General features: G+C 33.9%; 1 protein-coding gene across 23 annotated transcripts in view; it reads left to right on the forward strand.

Annotated features, from left to right (window-relative positions):
• RALGAPA1 (Ral GTPase activating protein catalytic subunit alpha 1) overlaps positions 1–18,687 on the forward strand; it is a 207,855-nt gene that overhangs the window by 140,586 nt on the left and 48,582 nt on the right. For 22 of the 23 annotated variants that reach the window (XM_016152108.2, XM_016152096.2, XM_016152091.2 and 19 more), the window contains one exon: positions 14,800–14,923. In XM_016152108.2, coding sequence (XP_016007594.2) covers positions 14,800–14,923 — 124 coding nt within the window. Of the gene's footprint in view, positions 1–10,076; positions 10,136–14,799; positions 14,924–18,687 lie in introns of those variants that run through there. The other variant, XM_016152102.2, reaches the window with a different exon arrangement.

The following is an 18,687-nucleotide window of genomic DNA, read 5'->3' on the forward strand; positions in this document are numbered from 1 at the left end:
ATAGCCTGTTATCTAGGTGTTTTTAAAACAAAAAGGTGTTAAATGTTATCAGAATCTTTTTCAGCATCAATTCAGATTTTCATATAGTTTTATTTTAACAACTGATGTATATTTTAATATCACTATATTGCTGGTATTAAATAATTTTTATGTTCTTGGGATAAATTCTATTGTGTCTTTTGAATTCCTTTTATGTTAATTTTACTAGAATTTTAGTTTGAACTAGAGTATGGTCTATCTATTACCATATTCTGTAGTTAATTTTTTGTCTGTTTTTATTATAGTCTTAGAATTAAGGTTATAGTCAGTTTCATAAAAATGAATATTATCTCTTCTTTGAAAATTTGGAAGAATAGTAAAATTTATAATTTTTTCAATTCGTTTTACTGTTATTAGTCTTTTCGGATTTTCTTTTAGCTCTTGGGTCAATTTCACTGTTTTTGTTGTTGTTTTTGCAAAAGCCAATTCATTGAAACTGTCAAAATAAATGACTGCCTCAGCTCCACCTCAAATCATCAGGCATTAGATTCTCATAGGAGCACCAGTCCCTGGTGCCAAAAATGCTGGAGACCACTGCAGTATAAGTTTAAGATTTAAATGTAGTGATGAATGATTTATATGTGTATGTATTGCAAAATGATTGCCATAGTAAGGTTAATAAACACTTCTATCACCTCACATAGTAAAAATTTTTTGTGGTGAGAACTTTAAAAATCTGTTCGCAACTTTTAAATATACTATAATAACCATGCTGTACATTACAATCCCAAAACTTACTGGTCTTATAATTGGAAGTTAGTACCCTTCGACCACCTTCACCCATTTCGCCCACCCACCCCCCACAATCTCTGCTCCTGGCAACCACTAATCTGTCTCAATGTCTTTGAGTTAGGTTTTTTTTAGATTCCACATATAAGTGAAAACATACATATATATTTGTTTTTCTCTAACTTTTTTCAGTGTCTTCAAGTTTATTCAGGTGGTCACAAATGGCAGAATTTCCTTTTTCATGACTGAATTCCATTATATATGTATAATCATATTTTCTTAATCCATTCATCTATCCATTGATAGTTAGGTTGTTTCCATACCTTGAGTATTGTATATAATGCTGCAGTAAACATACAGATGCAGATATTTCTTCGAGATAGTGATTTCGTTTCCTTTTTAATATACACCCAGAAGTAGGATTGCTGGATCATTTTGTAGTTATATTTTTGATTTCTTGAGGAACCTCCATATTGTTTTCCGTGGCAGCTGCACCAAAATACATCCCCTCCAACCGTGTACAAGTATTCCTATCTTTCTACATCCTTGCCAACACTTGTTATTTCTTGTCTTTTTGATAATATCCATTTTAACAGGTGTGAGGTGATATCTCATTGTGGTTTTGATTTGCACTTTCCTGATGATTAGGGATGTTGAACACCTTTTCATGTACCTGTTGGCCATTTCAATATCTTCTTTGGGAAAAAATGCCTATTTAGGTCCTTTGACCATTCATAATTTGATTATTTGTTTTATTGCTATTGAGTTGTATGAATTCCTTATATTTTTTGGATACTAACCCCTTATCAAATACGTAGTTTGTAAATGTTTTCTTCCATTCTTTGTTTCCTTTTCATTTTATCATTTTTTTTTTTTTTTTTTTTTTTTTTGCTGTGCAGAAGCTTTTTACTTTGATGTTGTCCCACCTGGTTTGTGTTTATTTTGTCTTGTTTCTTATGCTTTGGGTATCATATCTTTAAAATCAATGCCAAGTTTAATATAAGGGAGCTGACCCTCTATTTTTCTTCCAGGAGTTTTATGGTTTCATGTATTACATTTAAGTCATTAATCCATTTCAAGTTAATTGTTATGAATGTTGTAAGATATGGGTCCAGTTTCATTCTTTTGCATGTGAATGTTCAGTTTTCTTGCACCATTTAGTAAAAAGACTACCTTTTCTCCATTGAGTATATTTGGCTCCCTTGTCAAATATTAGTTGACTGTATTGTATATGCATGGGTTTATTTCTAGGCTCTTGATTTTGTTCCATTGATCCATATGTATATCTGTTCTTATGCCAGTGCTATACTGTTGTATAATTTGAAATCAAGATGTGTAATGCCTCCGTTTCGGTCGTCTTTCTCAGGTTTGCTTTGGCTATTCAGGCTGTTTGTCTGTTTTGCAATTCCATACAAATTTTAGAATCATTTTTCTACTGTGTAAAAATGTAATTGAAATCTTGTTAGGATTTAGTGAATCTGTAGATTACTTTGGATAGTATGAACATTTTAACAATATTAATCCTTCCAATTCATGAACACAGATTGTCTTTTCTATTTGTGTATTCTACATCTTTCATCATTGTCTTAGAGCTTTCATCATAAAGATCTTTGACTGCCTTCATTAAATTTATTCCTAAGTATTTTTAAGCTATTATGAATGAGATTGTTGTCTTTGTTTCTTTTTCACATAATTTATTTTTAGTGATTTTTTATGCCAATTTTGTATCCTGAAAATTTACTGAATTTGTTTATTTTAACAGCTTGGTGGTCTTGGATTTTCTATATATAAGATCATGTCCTCTGCAAACAGACATAATTTTACTTTTTCCTTTCCAATTCAGATGTCTTTTATTTCTTTTTCTTGTCTGATTGTTCTGGATAGGATTTCCAATACTATGTTGAATAGGAGTGATGAGAGTAGACACCCTGATTTTGTTCCTGATCTTAGAGGAAAAGCTTTTAGTTTTCACCATTGAGTATGATGCTGGCTGTGGGCTTGTCATACATGTCCTTTGTTATGTTGAAGTACATTCCTTGTTGACCCCATTTGTTTAGAATTACATCATAAATGGATCTTGAATTTTGTCAAATGCTTTTCTGCATTTGAGGCAATTGTGTGATTTTTATCTTTTATTCTGTTAATGTGATAATCACATTTATTGATTTACAGATATTGAACCATCCTTACATCCAAAGGATGAATCTCATTTTATCATGTTTTATGATCTTTTCATGTGCTTTTCAGTCCATTTGCTTGTATTTCGTTGAACATTTTTGCATCTATATTTATCAAAGGTATTGGTCTATAGTTTTCTTTTCTTGTAGTGTTCTTATCTGGCTCTTATATCAGGTTAATGCTTGCCTGTTAAAATGAGTTTGGGAGTGTTCCCTCCTCTTGATTTTTTTGGAAGAGTTTATGAAGAATTGGTATTTTTTAAATATTTGGTAGAATTCACCAGTGAAACCATCTGGTCCTGGGCTTTTCTCTGTTGGGAGGTTTTTGATTACTGATTCAGTCTGCTTACTAGTTATTGGTCTGTTTAGATTCTCTGTTCTTTTTATGATTAAGTCTTGGTTGATTGTATGTTTCAAGGAACTTACCCATTTCTTCTAAGTTGTCCAATTTATTGGCATGTGACCGTTCATAGTAGTCTCATGATCCTTTGTATTTTTGTGGGATTAGCCCTAGTAGCTTCCTTTTCATTTGTAACATTTATTTGATTCCTCTTTTTTCTTGGTTGTTAGTCTAGCTAAGGGTTTGTCAATTTTATCTTTTCAAAGAACCAACTCTTAGTTTTATCTTTTCTGTTTTCCTATTCTCTTTTTCATTTATTTCTGCTCTGATCTTTATTATTTCCTTTCTTCTGCAAACTTTGGACTTAGTTTATTCTCCCCCCGCCCCCTGGTTCATGTAGGTTTAAAATTTGGTTGTTTATTGGAGCTCTTTTTTTTTTTGATGTATGTGTTTATAAACAACCCTCTTGGAACTGCTTTTGCTGCATTCCATATGATGTGTTGTATTTTCGTTTTCATTTAAGGTATTTTAAAATTTTTCCTTTTTTATTTCTTCTTTGATCCATTGGTTGTTAAGGAGTGTGTCATTTAAATTTCACATACTTAGTATTTTCCAGCTGTCCTCATATTGTTGATTTCTAGTTGAATTCCATTAGGGTTGGAAATGATATTTGATGTAATTTCTGTCTTCTTGAATTTATTGATACTTGTTTGTATCTTAATATATGATCTGTCCTACAAAATGTTCTACATACACTTGAGAAGAATGTGTATGCTGCTTATGTTAGACAGAATGTTCCAAATATGTCTGTTAGGTCCATTTGTTCGGAGTGTTCAAATTCACTGTTTTACTTGATAATCTGTCTGGATGATATATCCATTATTTAGAGTGGGGTAGTAAAGTCTCCAACTATTAATGTATTGCTGTTTACTTCCTTTTCCTGTTAGTATTTGCTTTATATAGTTAGGTGCTCTTGTGTTAGGTGCATAAATGTTTACCGTCATTATATCTTCTTGATGCATTGACCATCTTTTGACCATTTAACTCAAAGTCTGTTTTGCTTGATATGTGTATAGCTACTCTTGCTTTTTCCTGTTTACCATTTGATTGAAATATCTTTTTCTGTTTCTTCATTCTCATTTTATGTTTGTCCTTATAGCTAAAGTTAGTCTCTTACAGGCAACATATCATTTGGTTCTTGCTTTTTACCTATTCAGCCATTCTTCGTCTTTTGATTGGAGAATTTAATCCGTTTACATTTAATATAATTATTGATAGGTAAGAACTGATTAATGCCATTTTGTTGGTTTCTGACTATTCTGTTTCTTGTTTCCTCTCATGTTGACTTCATTTGTTATTTGATGATGTTTTGTAGCATTATGCATTGACTCCTTTATCATAATCTTTTGTGTATCTACTGCAGGTTTTTCCTTTGTGGTTACCGTGATACTTATATAAAATACCTTATATTTATAACATCCTATATTAAGCTAATAACAATTTAACATTGGTAGCATACAGAAATGTTTTACTTCTTCCCTTTCATTTTAGGTTACTGATGATACAGTTTACATCTTTCATATTATGTACCAATAACATTATTGTAGTTATGGTTATTTTTTAAACATTCATTTTTTAACTTTTAAACTAAGGTTGTAAGTGAATTATGCACCACCATTACAATGGGCTTTTCTTTTTCTTGATGCAAATAATCTCCTTAACCATTTTCAAAGAAACGGTTTCTCACTTATTACATTATTTTATACTTTGTTTTCTAACTCATTAATTTCTCTTTTGTTATTTTTCTGTTCATAAGCTTTAAATTGTTCTTGTCTTAATTTTATTCTTTATTACTTAACAATGAAATAAGGTTTAAATTTTTTTTTAGTATAGCTTCTATCCATCCTTTTAATCTCAGCTTAAACATCATTATTTTTTTCCTGAAAAGCCTTGCTCTTTACTATCCCTAATCCTTTACCTTCCTCCCCAGTCTGTTTGATTCTCCTTCCATGTGCTCTCTCACAGGCCCCTGTCACACTTCCCTGTCATAGCATCTATTATACTATATTACTATTATTTTTTATATATTCTTATTGCTTCTTTCCAAAACAGTCGTAATAACTCTCTGAGTAGTCTGTGACTTCTCATATCCTAACTCTTCCCCATAATAATTTATCATTGGTACATACTAGATGGTCAAGTCCTTGAGGGTAGGAATCTATCTCTTTTGTTGTCTTACTTATTGTGTGTACTCAGACCTTTGCTGCTCTACTGAAACTATCCTTCTGAAGGTTAGTTACCCCTACCATTAAGTTTAAAGTTTTTTTAGTCTGCATCAGCCTGTTTATCTAATTAATTAAATTTAAATCACTTAATCGCAATTTTTTAAATTATGGCAGTTTTAGGTTTACAGAATAATTGATTGCAAAGTAGAGTTCTCACATTTTCTGTTCCCCCTACACATAGTTACCCTTTACTATATATCTTGTATTAGTGTGGTACATTTGTTCAAATTGATGAGCCAATTTTGACATATTATTAACTGAAGTTCATAGTTTACCTTAGAGTTCATTCTTTGTGTTATGTACTCTGTGAGTTTTGATAAATGTATGATGACATGTATTCACCAGTGTAATATCATATAAAATAGTCTCACTGCCCTAAAAAAAACCCTGAGTATTATATTCCCTAAAAAATTAATACCTGTCTGTTCTTTCTTTAAAATCCTCCCTGGCTTCTGTAACACTAAAGTTATTTATTAACTCCTCTAATTCTCTATTCCCAGTTTCCCTTCACTGGAGCATCTTCTACCTCATAGCCCATAACATAGTTATCCCTCTCATTGGGATCTCTTTCAAATCTTCTCACCCCCATTTTTTTTCAGTCCATGTACTCTTATCTCTCAATTCTTAGTCATGATCCTGCAGCTGTCTACTATAAATTTTTACCTGCCAACTAAATACCATTTCCAGGTCATTGTTTCTTTCCCAAATCATATCTTCCTCCTAATTTTCCCAGTTATGTTTAGAAGTACCATTCCAGCCACCCAAACTTTACCATTTTCTTTTTCTTACTTAGATTTTCATAATCATTATCAGTTCTTTCTTATTATCTCTCACCTCTTTCTCCCTTTCCTCATCCCAACCCCTTGATTCATGTCCTTATTACCTTTTTCCAAGAGAGTATAAGGTCTCATCTCCTAACTCTTCCTCTAGACAATCTTCATCACCAGAATAATCTTGTAAAGTAAAATTTTGATTTTATTCTTTAGTGACTTACCAAAGCCTAATCAGACATTTTAGTCTAGAACTCAGACCATACCAGCCAGTTTTACCTATTCATGGTTTCTTTACATTACCTTATGCTTTTCTACTTCTTGGCTACTGCTAAACTACTTTCATTCTTATGTGTACCTTGGATATGTAGAGAGGACATTTTCCTTAAAACACCATAAGTATTTTTTTTGATACTATGTATCAAGGGAACATACGACATTTATTTGTTTGCTTTTTTAAAAAAAAGTTAAAGAAAACAACATAGTTTCTTTTCTTTCCCCAGTACAATGTGTTCAAATAAAAATCCATTCTAATTAGGTAATAGTAAGACAGCTTTGAACTTCTTAAGCAAATAACCTGGAAACCTGATTATTTGTCTGGAGGACTAGGGAGAATAAAAATGAAAAGTTGCTTTTTTACACTCTTATCTACCTAGATTACATAGATCCTTTATTTTGTTAACTAAATTAACTGATTCCTATTTCTCATGGTTGAACCACCATAATTTTACATTTTAAATCTCAAAACGGTTTGTATTAGTATTTCTGTTGCAGCATGGATAATATACAGGGATTTAGAAGTGCTTTATAACTTAGCAGATTTCAATTCGAATTTTTCCATAGTATGTTCATAGAATTTTCCCAGTATTGCACATACTTTTATAGAATATTTGTGGTTGCAAATTCACTAATTTTCTTTTCTAATACTTTCCCTCATCATTCACTTTTGTGGTGCATATTAATCTAATGGTAACAACCAGATATTTTGGTAGCAGTAGTTAGTAAGTAGAAAAATAAGGAATGGTGAAAGATTAAAACTTGACATAAAAGGGCAGCTGAACTCTGCTTTTACAAATTGTAAGAAGGCTATTGGTAAGATAAAGGTGATTTCTCTTTTACTTTTGCACTTTAAAGATTTATCAGTTTTTTTCCCCTGTATCGCACATATATTGACCTCAACTTTTAGATTTGTATAGCTAAGTGACCATTGCTGTCGAGCTCATCCAATTTCACAAATTGTGATTTCTGAGTTGTAATTGATAGCCCTTTACCTAGAAAAGTGAGAACACTGAAAAGTTCACTTTCTGCTACTTTCTGATGGAATTTACACATAGCTCATGCTTCCAAGCTTTATTGAGATGTAATTCACATACCATGCAATTGATTTTATAGCGTACATGTTTTTAGTGCAACCATCACAATAATCTAACTTTAGCATATTTAATTACTTCGAAAAGAAACCCTACTCCATGCCATTAGTGGTATAGAGGTAAGTGTAGCTCCCTTCCAGAAAGTAGCCCCGTATCGTTACTAGTCACACCCCATACACCTATCCACCACCTCCAGCGCCCTAGCTCTAGACAACACTAATCTACTTTCTGTCTCTATAGATTTGCCTATTCTGGACATTTAATGTAAAAGAAATCAAACAGTATGTGGTCTTTTCTCATAGGCTGAGCAGCACACTGTTTTCAAAGTTTATCCACATTGCAGCATATCTCAGTACTTCATTTTTTTTTTATTGCCAAATAATATCTAATTGTGTGAATATACTACATATTGTTTATTCATTTGTCAATTGGGGGACATTTGGGTTGGTTTTACTTTTTGGCTGTTAAGAATATTACGAACATTCATGTACAGTTTTTTATGGACATTTCATAAACTTTTAAAGACGTTTATAGTGTTAGATCTATGATCCATTTTGATTTAATTTTTGTTTATGGTGTGCAGTAAGAATCCAACTTCATTCTTTTTTTGGGGGGGGGGGTATGTAGATATCCAGGTGCCAACACTATATGTTGAAAAAGTTATTTTTCCCCCATCGAATTGTCTCAGTACCTAAGCAATTGATGATAAATACAAGGGTTTATTTCTGGACCCAAGATTCTGTTCCATATAGATCTATATACCTATTTTAATGGCAGTATTGCAGTGCATTGATTGCTGTAGTTTTTTAGCAGGTTTTGAAATTGGAAATTAGGAGTCTTCCAACTTTGTTATCTTTTTTAAGATTTTGACTATTGTAGATCTTTTGCATTTTCCTGTGAATTTTAGGATCAGCTTGCTAATTTTTACAAAAAAGGCAGCTGGGATTTTGATAGAGATTGCATTCAGTTTGTAGATCAATTTGGGGAGTATTATCATATTAATAATATTAAGTCTTCTAGTTCATGAACGTGGGTTTTTTTAAAGATCTGTAATTTCTTTCAACACTGTATTGTAGTTTTTAGAGTAGAGCAGGTCCTTAAATGATACCATTTTGTTCAATATTGTTTTATTATAACATTGAAGAGGGGGGAAATTATATTCTGTGTGGAGTTTGCACATTGTCCCCATGTCTCCATGGGTTTTCTGTAGGTACTCCAGTTTCCTCCCAAATCCCAGAAATGTGCACATTAGGTTAATTGGCATGTCTAAATTGTCCCAGTATGAGCGAGTGTGGGTGGGTGGGTGAGTGCCCCTGCGATGGAACAGCATTTGTCCAAGTTGGTTCCTGCACTGAACTGCTGGGGTAGGCTCCAGCCACCTGCAACTCTGAACTGTAATAAGCAAGTTGAAAAATAATTATCTTCTTTTTATTAATCTTTCTTAAATGTGTGTATAGCTCATTCAATGTTTAATATTAGAAGTGTTTTGGATTTTTATTTAGAAGTTTGGTGATGTTTTTGTGACTAGAAATATGCAGTAGGAACTTAATTCTTTTTTCTATCAACTAGCCTATGGTAAAAATGGTTTTATTATATGTCATTTTGCAAAAGGCACAGTTTCTAAGAACCTAACACTGACATCGAGGACTTACTGTATAAGTTTTGTACTTTCGTTAACTATATACCTACATACTTCATTGTTTTTGTAGCTGTTATAAAAAGAATCATCTTATTTTTGTTTTTGGATTGTTCATTGCTAGTTTATAGAAATACAATTGATTTTTGTATGTTCATATTGTACCCTGAACCCTGTTGAACTCTTTATTAGCTCTAACAGCTTTTTAGGGGATTCCTTAGGGTTTTCTATATACAAAATCATCCCATCTGCCAGTGGAGTTAGTTTTACTTCTTCCTTTTCAATCAGATAACTAATTCAATCTCTTCTTTATCTATTCAGATATTTTGTTTTCTCTGCCTTAGTTTTAGTAATTTGTGTCTGTCTAGGAATTTATCCATTTAATCTAATTAATCTCATTTGTTGGCATACAGTTGTTCATAGTATCCCCTTATAATTCTGTAAGGTGTTCAGTTCTCTGAGATATGAAATGATGTTTCTTCTTCCATTCCTGATTTTAGTAATTCAAATCTTCTCTTTTTTTCTTCCTTAGCCTAGCTATAGATTGTCAGTTTTTTTCATTATCTCAAAGAACTGAATTTTGATTTCATTAGTTTTTCTCTGTTGTTCCACTCTAACCTTTATTATTTCCTTCTTTCTGCTTGCTGTGAGTTTAGTTCTTCTTTTTCTAGTTACTTAAGGTAGAAGATTTAGTTATTGATGTGAGATCTTTTTCTCTCTTTCAATATAGGCATTTACATCCATAAGTTTCCCAATGAGCACTGCTTTACCTGCATGCCATCTATTTTGGTATGTTATGTTTTTGTTTTCATTCATCTCTAAATCTTTTCTAATTTCTCTTGAAATGTATTCTTCGACCCATCAGTTATTTAGTAATACTTTGATTCATTTGCACATATATGTGAATTTCCCAAATTTTTTTTTATTGATAGCGAATTTCTTTCCATTGTAATAAGAAAATATACTTTGCATAATTTTATTGCTTTAAAATTTATTGAGGCTCATTGTATGGCCTACCACATGATCTGTCTTGAAAGATATCCATGAATGCTTGAGAAAAATGTGTGTTCTGTTACTTTTGGGTAGAATGTTCTATGGATGTCTGTCAGGGCTACTTGGTTTATACTGTTACTCAAGTCTTCTGTTTCCTTGTTGCTATTATCTTAGTCATTTTGTCCATACTGAAAGTGGAATATTGATGTCTTCAGCTGTGAATGTAGAAATTTATACTTCTGCCTTCAGTTCTGTCTGTTTTTGCTTTATGTATTTTGAAGCTTTTTAGGTGAGTGCATATATATTTTTAATTTTCATATCTTCCTGTTAGATTGACCTTTTAACATCATGAGATGTCTCTTTATTGCTAATGACATTTTTTGTTTTAAAGTCTGATATTAGTATAGCCACTCCAAATCTCTTGGTTACTGTTTGCATGGTATCTTTTTTCATTTCTTTTACTTTCAACTTTATGTGGGTCTTTTTAAAAAATATTTTTTATTTTTCAGTTACATTTGGCATACAATATTATATTAGTTTTACATAGTGATTAGACATTTATATAACTTACCAACAGGACATCATACATAGTTTTTACAATATTATTGACTATATTCCCTATGCTATACTTTACATCCCCATGACTCTTTGGTAATTACCAATTTGTATTTATTAATTTCTTCTCCTTTTTCTCCCAGTCTCCCCAACCCCCATCCCTAATGGCAACCCTAAAAATGTTCTCTGTATCTATGAGTTTGTTTCTGTTTTATTTGTTTATTTTCTTTAGATTCCACACGTGAAGTCATATGTCATTTGTCTTTGTCTGACTTATTCCATTCAGTACAGTACTTTCTAGGTCCCTCAGTGTTTTTGTCAATGGCAAAATTTCATTCTTTTTATTTATTTTGATGGCTGACTAATATTCTATTGTGTGTGTATGTATGTATGTATATATGTGTGTGTGTGTATACACACACACACACTCATTCATTCATCTATTGAAGAAAACCCAATTTGCCTCCATATCTTGACTATTTTAGTAATGTTGCAATGAATATATGGATGCATGTCTCTTCAAAGTAGTATTTTGGATCTCTTTGGATGAATACCCAGAATTGGGATTACTGGGACCTTCTTTGTTTCTTGTTGTAGCTTTTGTTTTAAAGTCTGTTTTGTCTGATAAAAGTATTGCTACCCCAGATTTTTTTTCATTTCTGCTTTCATGAAATATCTTTTTTCATCCCCTTACTTTAAGTCTGTGTGTGTCTCTTGATCTGAATTGAGTCTCTTGCAGGCAAACAGACTATGTAAGTATCTTGTTTTCTTAGATCTGTTAAGCCACCCTATCTTTTGATTGGAGCATTTAATTCTTTTTCATTTGAAGTACTTGTTGATAGATACATAGTTATTATCATTTTATTATTCATATTTTTAATACACAGTTTATCTTCTTCTTAAAGAAGTCCCTCCAACATTTCCTATAATGCTGGCTTGGTGGTAATGAATTCCTGTAGCTTTTTCTTGTCTGGGAAGCTCTCTTTCTGTCCTTCAATTCTAAGCTTTGCTGTGTAGCATAGTCTTGATTGTATGTCCTTACTTTCCATCACTTTGAACGTTTTGTGCCAGTCCCTTCTGGTGTGCAAAGTTTCTGTTGAGAAATTAGCTGACAGTCTTATGGGAGCTCCATTGTAGGTAAGTAATTGCTTTTCTCTGGCTGCTTTTAAGATATTCTCTCTTTGTCTTTGACCTTCGACATTTTAATTATGCTGTTTCTTGGTGTGAGCTCTTGGGGCTCCTTTTGTTTGGACTCTCTGAGCTTCCTGGGGTTATATGTCACATATGTTTTTGAATGAAGCGTGTTGGAGGTACTGGTTGTTTGCTGGGTCATTTGTTTATTTTCTGGTGATTTAGCCAAACTAATCCTGCAAAGCCTATTCCCCACAGTATATAAAGCCTCTAAGCTCCATGGTCAAATATTTTTTTAAAATTTTTTATATTTTAGCCTAGCTACCTAGGTTGACCTCATCTACTTATTAATCAAATTTGTGTTTTATCCCCCTCAACCAGTTTGATTTTTATTGTTTACTGTGGATGTGTGTATGACTTAGAAGTGGCTGTCATGTTCAGAGTGTTTACTTTTTTTTTTCTTTTTTTTTTGCCCCATATTCACTCACAGACTAGTAGCTTGAAGATTTGTTCTCTAATTTCTCCAAAGAGGGTACAGCCTGTGGGCATGTACAGTCTACCAGACTGCCAGGGATAACTGGGTTTTGTTTTTAAGTCTTAGCTTCCTAAAAGCTGACCCTGAGTTCAAGCAGAGTACTGTTCAACACCAGTGAGGCTTTATCTTGTGTTGATAGATCTGTATAGCTTTGGGATTACTTTCATGTCTATTCTTTCATGTCTATCCTACATCCCATTTGATTCTTCCTGTGTGGATCTGTGTGGATACAACATAGTAAACATGTACAGTCTTTTGACCCCTAGAATTGGCTGTGCTCACAAGTGACTCTTTTAGGCAATTTCGTCTTGGTTCTCTGTTAAAACTTATGGCTGTTTTGCTTGTGTCATGATGTTGCTAGCTTCTCTTTACTGCTTTCCACAACATCCTTAGGCATGAAGTTCTCCAAAATAAATTCTATTCCAAAATAAAATCATTCCCCTCAGATGTAGTTGCTGCTACGTTCTTGTCCTTATAACCTGCCTTTTACCCTCAGCAGACCTGCCTTTTACCCTGAGCAGAATCCTTCTGCCACTATCTAGGGTCAGAGTCTAGTTTTTCCTGGAGCAACACCCTCATTCTATAAGTGGGTGCTTGGGCAGGGATTGAGTGTTTCTTTCTTCTTATCTTGTCCCTCCTGGTGTGAATCCGCTACCCTACTGGTAAACTGGAGTGAGGAAAATTAAGACACAGTTTTGCAACTATGGCTTGTGTCTTAAGAGGGGGTGTTGGATGAGATAAGAGAGACCTGATTCTCTCAGCCACAGCTGCCCGGCATAGAGCTTCTGTAACATGGGGCTGTGGAGGATGTGATAGCCAGCCAGCATGGCCTTTCTCAAGGTGAAACCATATTCCCACACTGGGGACTGGAGGGAAGAGGGAACCCTTATCTTGGCCTGAGTATAGTTTTAGTTGTTATAGTTTTTGTACTGTGTAAGTGAATGAATCTGCTAAAGGAGCAGGTTATGGCTCAAATGTCAAAGACTTCTCTGACCTTACCAGATTTAGTAGATTTTCTTGAATAAATGTTTCTCCATTTGTTATATGCCATTAGGACAATATCCAGAGACTTTAAATGATTTTTAAAAAATCATTTTTACCAGTTACAAAATACCAGTTATTTTGCTTTGGAGAAAGTTCATTGAGATTCTCATTCTGTAATTCTGGAAGTACCTCTCCCCCCAACCAAAATTATATTTTACTGCTTACACTAGATTATTCTAATGATACATTGAGTACATCAATAGTTTGCCTAAGTATTCACCACCTAAAGTGAAATATTGCCATTAGTGAAAGCAGCTAAAATATCTTTGTTCCTGATTTTAAGTTCTGATATTGAAATCACAACCATGATTTGACAACTTCCTTGATGTATTGGAGAATATGGTTGAGTAAACTTTTGAAATAGCATCAATACTCATTTACCTGTTGTTATTGTTGGATGTGGTTTGTTTTTAATTCTTACAGAGTAAATTACTGAAAATATTACTTCTGGTCATAAAACTTGTTAGCCCATGTTTTTGTTAAATTAACTTAGTCCAAATGTAGTGTGTCCTAGTTAGCTTGGAAAGCCAAATTTCATACAAGAAATCTGCTTTCATGAACATTTTTAATTTTAGGGAGAACTAAAAATAAAATATCTTAAGAACTTGTTAATTACTTCATAGAATTTTATAGTATTTGTATATACACTTCTTATTCTGTATTATAAGTATTTCGAAGAAATGAATCATTTCTCAGTCATCTCTGTTCTATTTTTATTTCTGTAACAATATGCTGGGATTCAGCATATTGTATAACATGCTTCATGCATTCACACCCATTGGTCTTTTCTGATACTCTTTCTCTTCATCTGTCAAATCTTACTTACCTTCACTCAACTCAATATTACCTTCTCCTTTAAGTGTTTTTTCTCCATCAGAAGTAATCATGCCTTCTTCTGTCCTAATGGCAGCTTTGTAGCTTTCATGATTTTTTAAAATTGTAGTTACTTATCTCCCTCTTTAGTTTATAGGATTTAATTCATTTTCATCTTTTTATTGTCACATACTTTGTACATAGAACTTAATTATTGGATGGATGGATGGATGGATGGATGGATGGATGGATGGATGGATGGATGGCTGGCTGGCTGGCTGGCTGGCTGGCTGGCTGGCTGGATAGATAGATGGATAGATGGATAGATGGATGGATGGATAAACTAATGTTTAAGTGAATGGTGTGATCTTTTGTTTTATAGCCGAGAGACACACAAGATTGCAGTATTTTATGTTGCCGAAGGACAAGAAGACAAACATTCCATTCTCACCAATACTGGAGGAAGTCAGGCATATGAAGATTTTGTAGCTGGTCTTGGTTGGGAGGTACTGTCATTAAACTATATCAAATACTATTTTATTTTTCTTTGGAAGCAATGGTGGTCTTTTTCTTTCTAGCTTAATAAAGAAGCATTATTTTAGGAGACTCAACAACTTAACAATGGGTTTGTTATTGTTTCTGCCTTATATCTACAAAGATAGTAGCAGTTGGGACTTTGAAAGGGAAGTTGTTGACTGTTTTATGAGACAATATACTCTTAGAAGTATGAAACTCATAGGTTTAGAGATCTGGATTTTCCTCACAGCTCTGACTACTGGACTTGTAGTGTTCAGACTAAGATATGAATATCTTTAGGACTGTACCAAGCCTTTCTGAAGGGGGAATGTTTTGAGGAGATTAGTTTCCATATTCTAAACTTTACTAAAACTAATGCCTGAAAACCCTTCTGCAGTCTCTTCCCTCTTCTTTTCTATCCTTCAATTTCTTAAAAGAAAAGCATATTGTTCACTCACCTGAGTCCTTCATTGCCTCACATTTTGGCACCAAAAAAAAAGACAGTTCATTCAAGAGGGCACGTTTCTGAGAGTGTTTCTGAAAGCAAAGCAAGAACTATGGGGAAAATACTGCACTTTATGTCATCCTGGCAGTCAACTCATGTCAAGGTTCCTATCCTAAATCTGTCTTAGAATTATAACTCAGAAATGGGTTATTCATCACAGATTTATATTAATGTTTATTTTAATTGAAAAATGAATTGTCAGACATGTTCTAATAGTGAATTTAATGTGGCGGATTGATTTGTCATTGTTAATAAATTTTTTTTTAATATATTGTATCAGCAAAATCTATAGCTCTAAGATTTTGATGAAAATATATCTAAAGCACATACCTAATATACGGTAAACTGGGAATTATATATTTTGCAACAGTTTAAACTTATGAACATTTTTATTATAGTTGTCAATTTAATACTTGGTTTCTCAAAATTCTTATAGAGGGTACATAAGCAAAATGTTACTCAAGACTCTAAGCTACTAGAGTGCAGGCACTTTCTCCTCATTGTTCTTCCTTTTTAAATCCAAATTCCTTGCACATTGCCCAATATATAAGCTTTTAGCATTCAGTATGTAGTTTTATGGCTGATTTAACCTATTTCACCCTAAGTGAGTTACATGAGCTCTCTGGGCCTCTTTGCTTATTTTTCAAAGGTGTAATATACTTTTTACCCAACAGATATGATGTGAAATTCAGCTGAGATTATATATGTCAAAGTGCTTTGGAAAGTATAAAGAAACATTACAAATGGATTTTTCTATTAAAAAAAAAAAACAGAAAAGGATTGCTAATAAGTATTAGTAAAAGGAAGAGACATTTGAAAAAGAACAAATTAGGAGTAACCCCTGATTTCAAAACTTAGTACAAAGCAACACTAATCAAGCAATGTGATACTTGCACCAAGAATCAACATAGAGATCAGCAGAATAGAATTGAGATTCCAGAAATAAACTTACACATCCGTAGTCAGCTGATTTTGAGAAGGATGCCACAGCCATCCAGTGAAGAAAGAAGAGTCTTTCCAACAAATGGCATTGTAACAACTATGTAACCACGTGCAAAAGAAAAAAAGTTGGACTGTTACCTCAACACTGTATATAAAAATTAGCTCAAAGTGGATTAAAGACCTAAATGTAAGAGCTAAAACTATAAAACTCTTAGAAGACAAAAAAAAGAAATCTTCATGACCTTGGGTTTGGCAGAGGATTTTTTTTTCTCAAGCATTATTGAAGTATAATTTTCAAATAACAGGGATTTTTAGATATGACGCTAAAACCACAAGCAACAAAGGAAAAAAAATCAATAAATTGGATTTCATCAAAATTTAAACTTTTGTGCTTCAAAAGACATCAACAAAGTGAAAAGACAACCCATCGAATTAGAAAAAATAATTGGAAATCATACAAGTGATAAGTGCCTTACATTGAAAATATACGAAGAACTCATATAAATCAATTAGAAGGCAACCCAATTAAAAAATGGCCAAAGGACCTGAATAAACATTTTTCCAAAGAAGATACATAAATGACCAATAAGCACATGAAAAAGATGTTCAACATTATTATCCATCAGAGAAATGCAAAACAAAACCACAGTAAGATACAGCTCATTAGAATAGCTAGAATCAAAAAGTCAGACAGCAGGAGAGAGAAAAAATGGCATAGGTGATAGAGGCTCTGTTCATCTCTCTGGTGACCAGATCAAAGTTGTGACAGAAACAAGGAACAGCTGCAAGGAAAATTCGCCTGGGATCTAGATGAACAAGCCATACAACTACGAAGACATCCAAGAAAGCACCCTGCAATGGCAGAAGGTAGGATGGGGCAAAGATGTGGGGCTCCCCGGTCTCCAGCAGCTGAGTGAGATGGAGTCAGCGGCAACAGCAGACACCTCTTAAAGGGGCCGTGTCTGCAAGTGGATTTTTGTGGTGACAATTCTGCTCACTCTGAGCACCAGTACTGATTTGGCTGCATGCAGAGGCACCAGGGATTTACAGGGAGACATTGTCGGAGTGAGGGCCAAGGCGAGATTCGCTTGGTACAGCAGTGCTGGCAGTATCCATTGTTCCCTATTGACCCCACCCCGCTACCAGTGCGCAGGAGACAGCGCCGCCATAGCTGTGACGTCATCAAACTGGATAAGGAAGATCGCTCTACCCAGAGGATTCCCTGAAACCCTGCCTCCCCCAACTCGGGCCCCTATCTAAGCTACATCCTGGTATATCCTCAGCGAGTCAGATGCTCCTTGCTGAGACTCACACTGGTGGAGGCAGCTGTCCTTGGTTTCTGGCGTGGCCTTTTGAGGCAACTAAAGGCACAGCATCTGTAGATTCCTTGCTGAATCTTAACAGGCGGCTCCAATGGGGTAGAGGCTTGAAAGTGTATGTCTACACAAAAACTCGTACATGAATGTTATAGCAGCATTATTCATAATAGCCAAAAGATGGAAACAACCCAGTTGTCCTCAGTGGATGAACGGACAAACAAACTGGCATAAAACAATATTATTCAGCCATAAAAAGAATGAAGTACTGACATCTGCTACAGTGTGTATATACTTTGAAAACATTATGCTAAATGAAAGAAACTAGTGACAAAGACTATGTATTACGGTCTGTTTATATGAAACATCACTATAAGAAATAGACTGTTGGTTGCTTAGGGCTGGTCAGAGGGATGAAGGAAGATGGGGTGACAGCTAAAGGGTACAGGGCTTCTTTTTGAAATGATAAAAATGTTCTAAAACTGTGGTGATAATTGCAGTTATCTGTGAATATATTAAAATCCATTAAGTCATACAGTGGTAACTTCCACTTCTGGGAGAATCAAGTAGACATACTGTCCCTATTCTTCACACTAAGGACAACAGAAGCCTTGAACATTACATATAAAACAAACCTAAGAAGACTGGAAGTTAAAGAGAAGACAGACTAGCTGAGGACTTTAGGACCAAAGAATGACATGATGATGAGTTCTTAAGGTTTTCTTTTTGCCTTATATATTCCAAACTTGGAGCTGAAGAAGCCAGCAACCTAGAAACATCAATGTGCACAGATTAAAAAAAAAAAAAAAAAAAATAGAAAAGAAAAGAAGAAGCCCACTCTTTCTAGCCAAAAGACCAGGAAAAGAGCAACCTGGAAAAACAAAAGAACATTTAAACAGTAACTGCTCTACACCAGCCAAACACCACAGAAAATACTGTGACCACCCCATCCCCACCCCTGACAGCAGAAGTTGAGTAGGGAGCCTAGACT

The sequence above is a fragment of the Rousettus aegyptiacus genome, unplaced genomic scaffold (genome assembly GCF_014176215.1).
Source record: "Rousettus aegyptiacus isolate mRouAeg1 unplaced genomic scaffold, mRouAeg1.p scaffold_m13_p_3, whole genome shotgun sequence".
Lineage (NCBI taxonomy): Eukaryota > Metazoa > Chordata > Mammalia > Chiroptera > Pteropodidae > Rousettus > Rousettus aegyptiacus.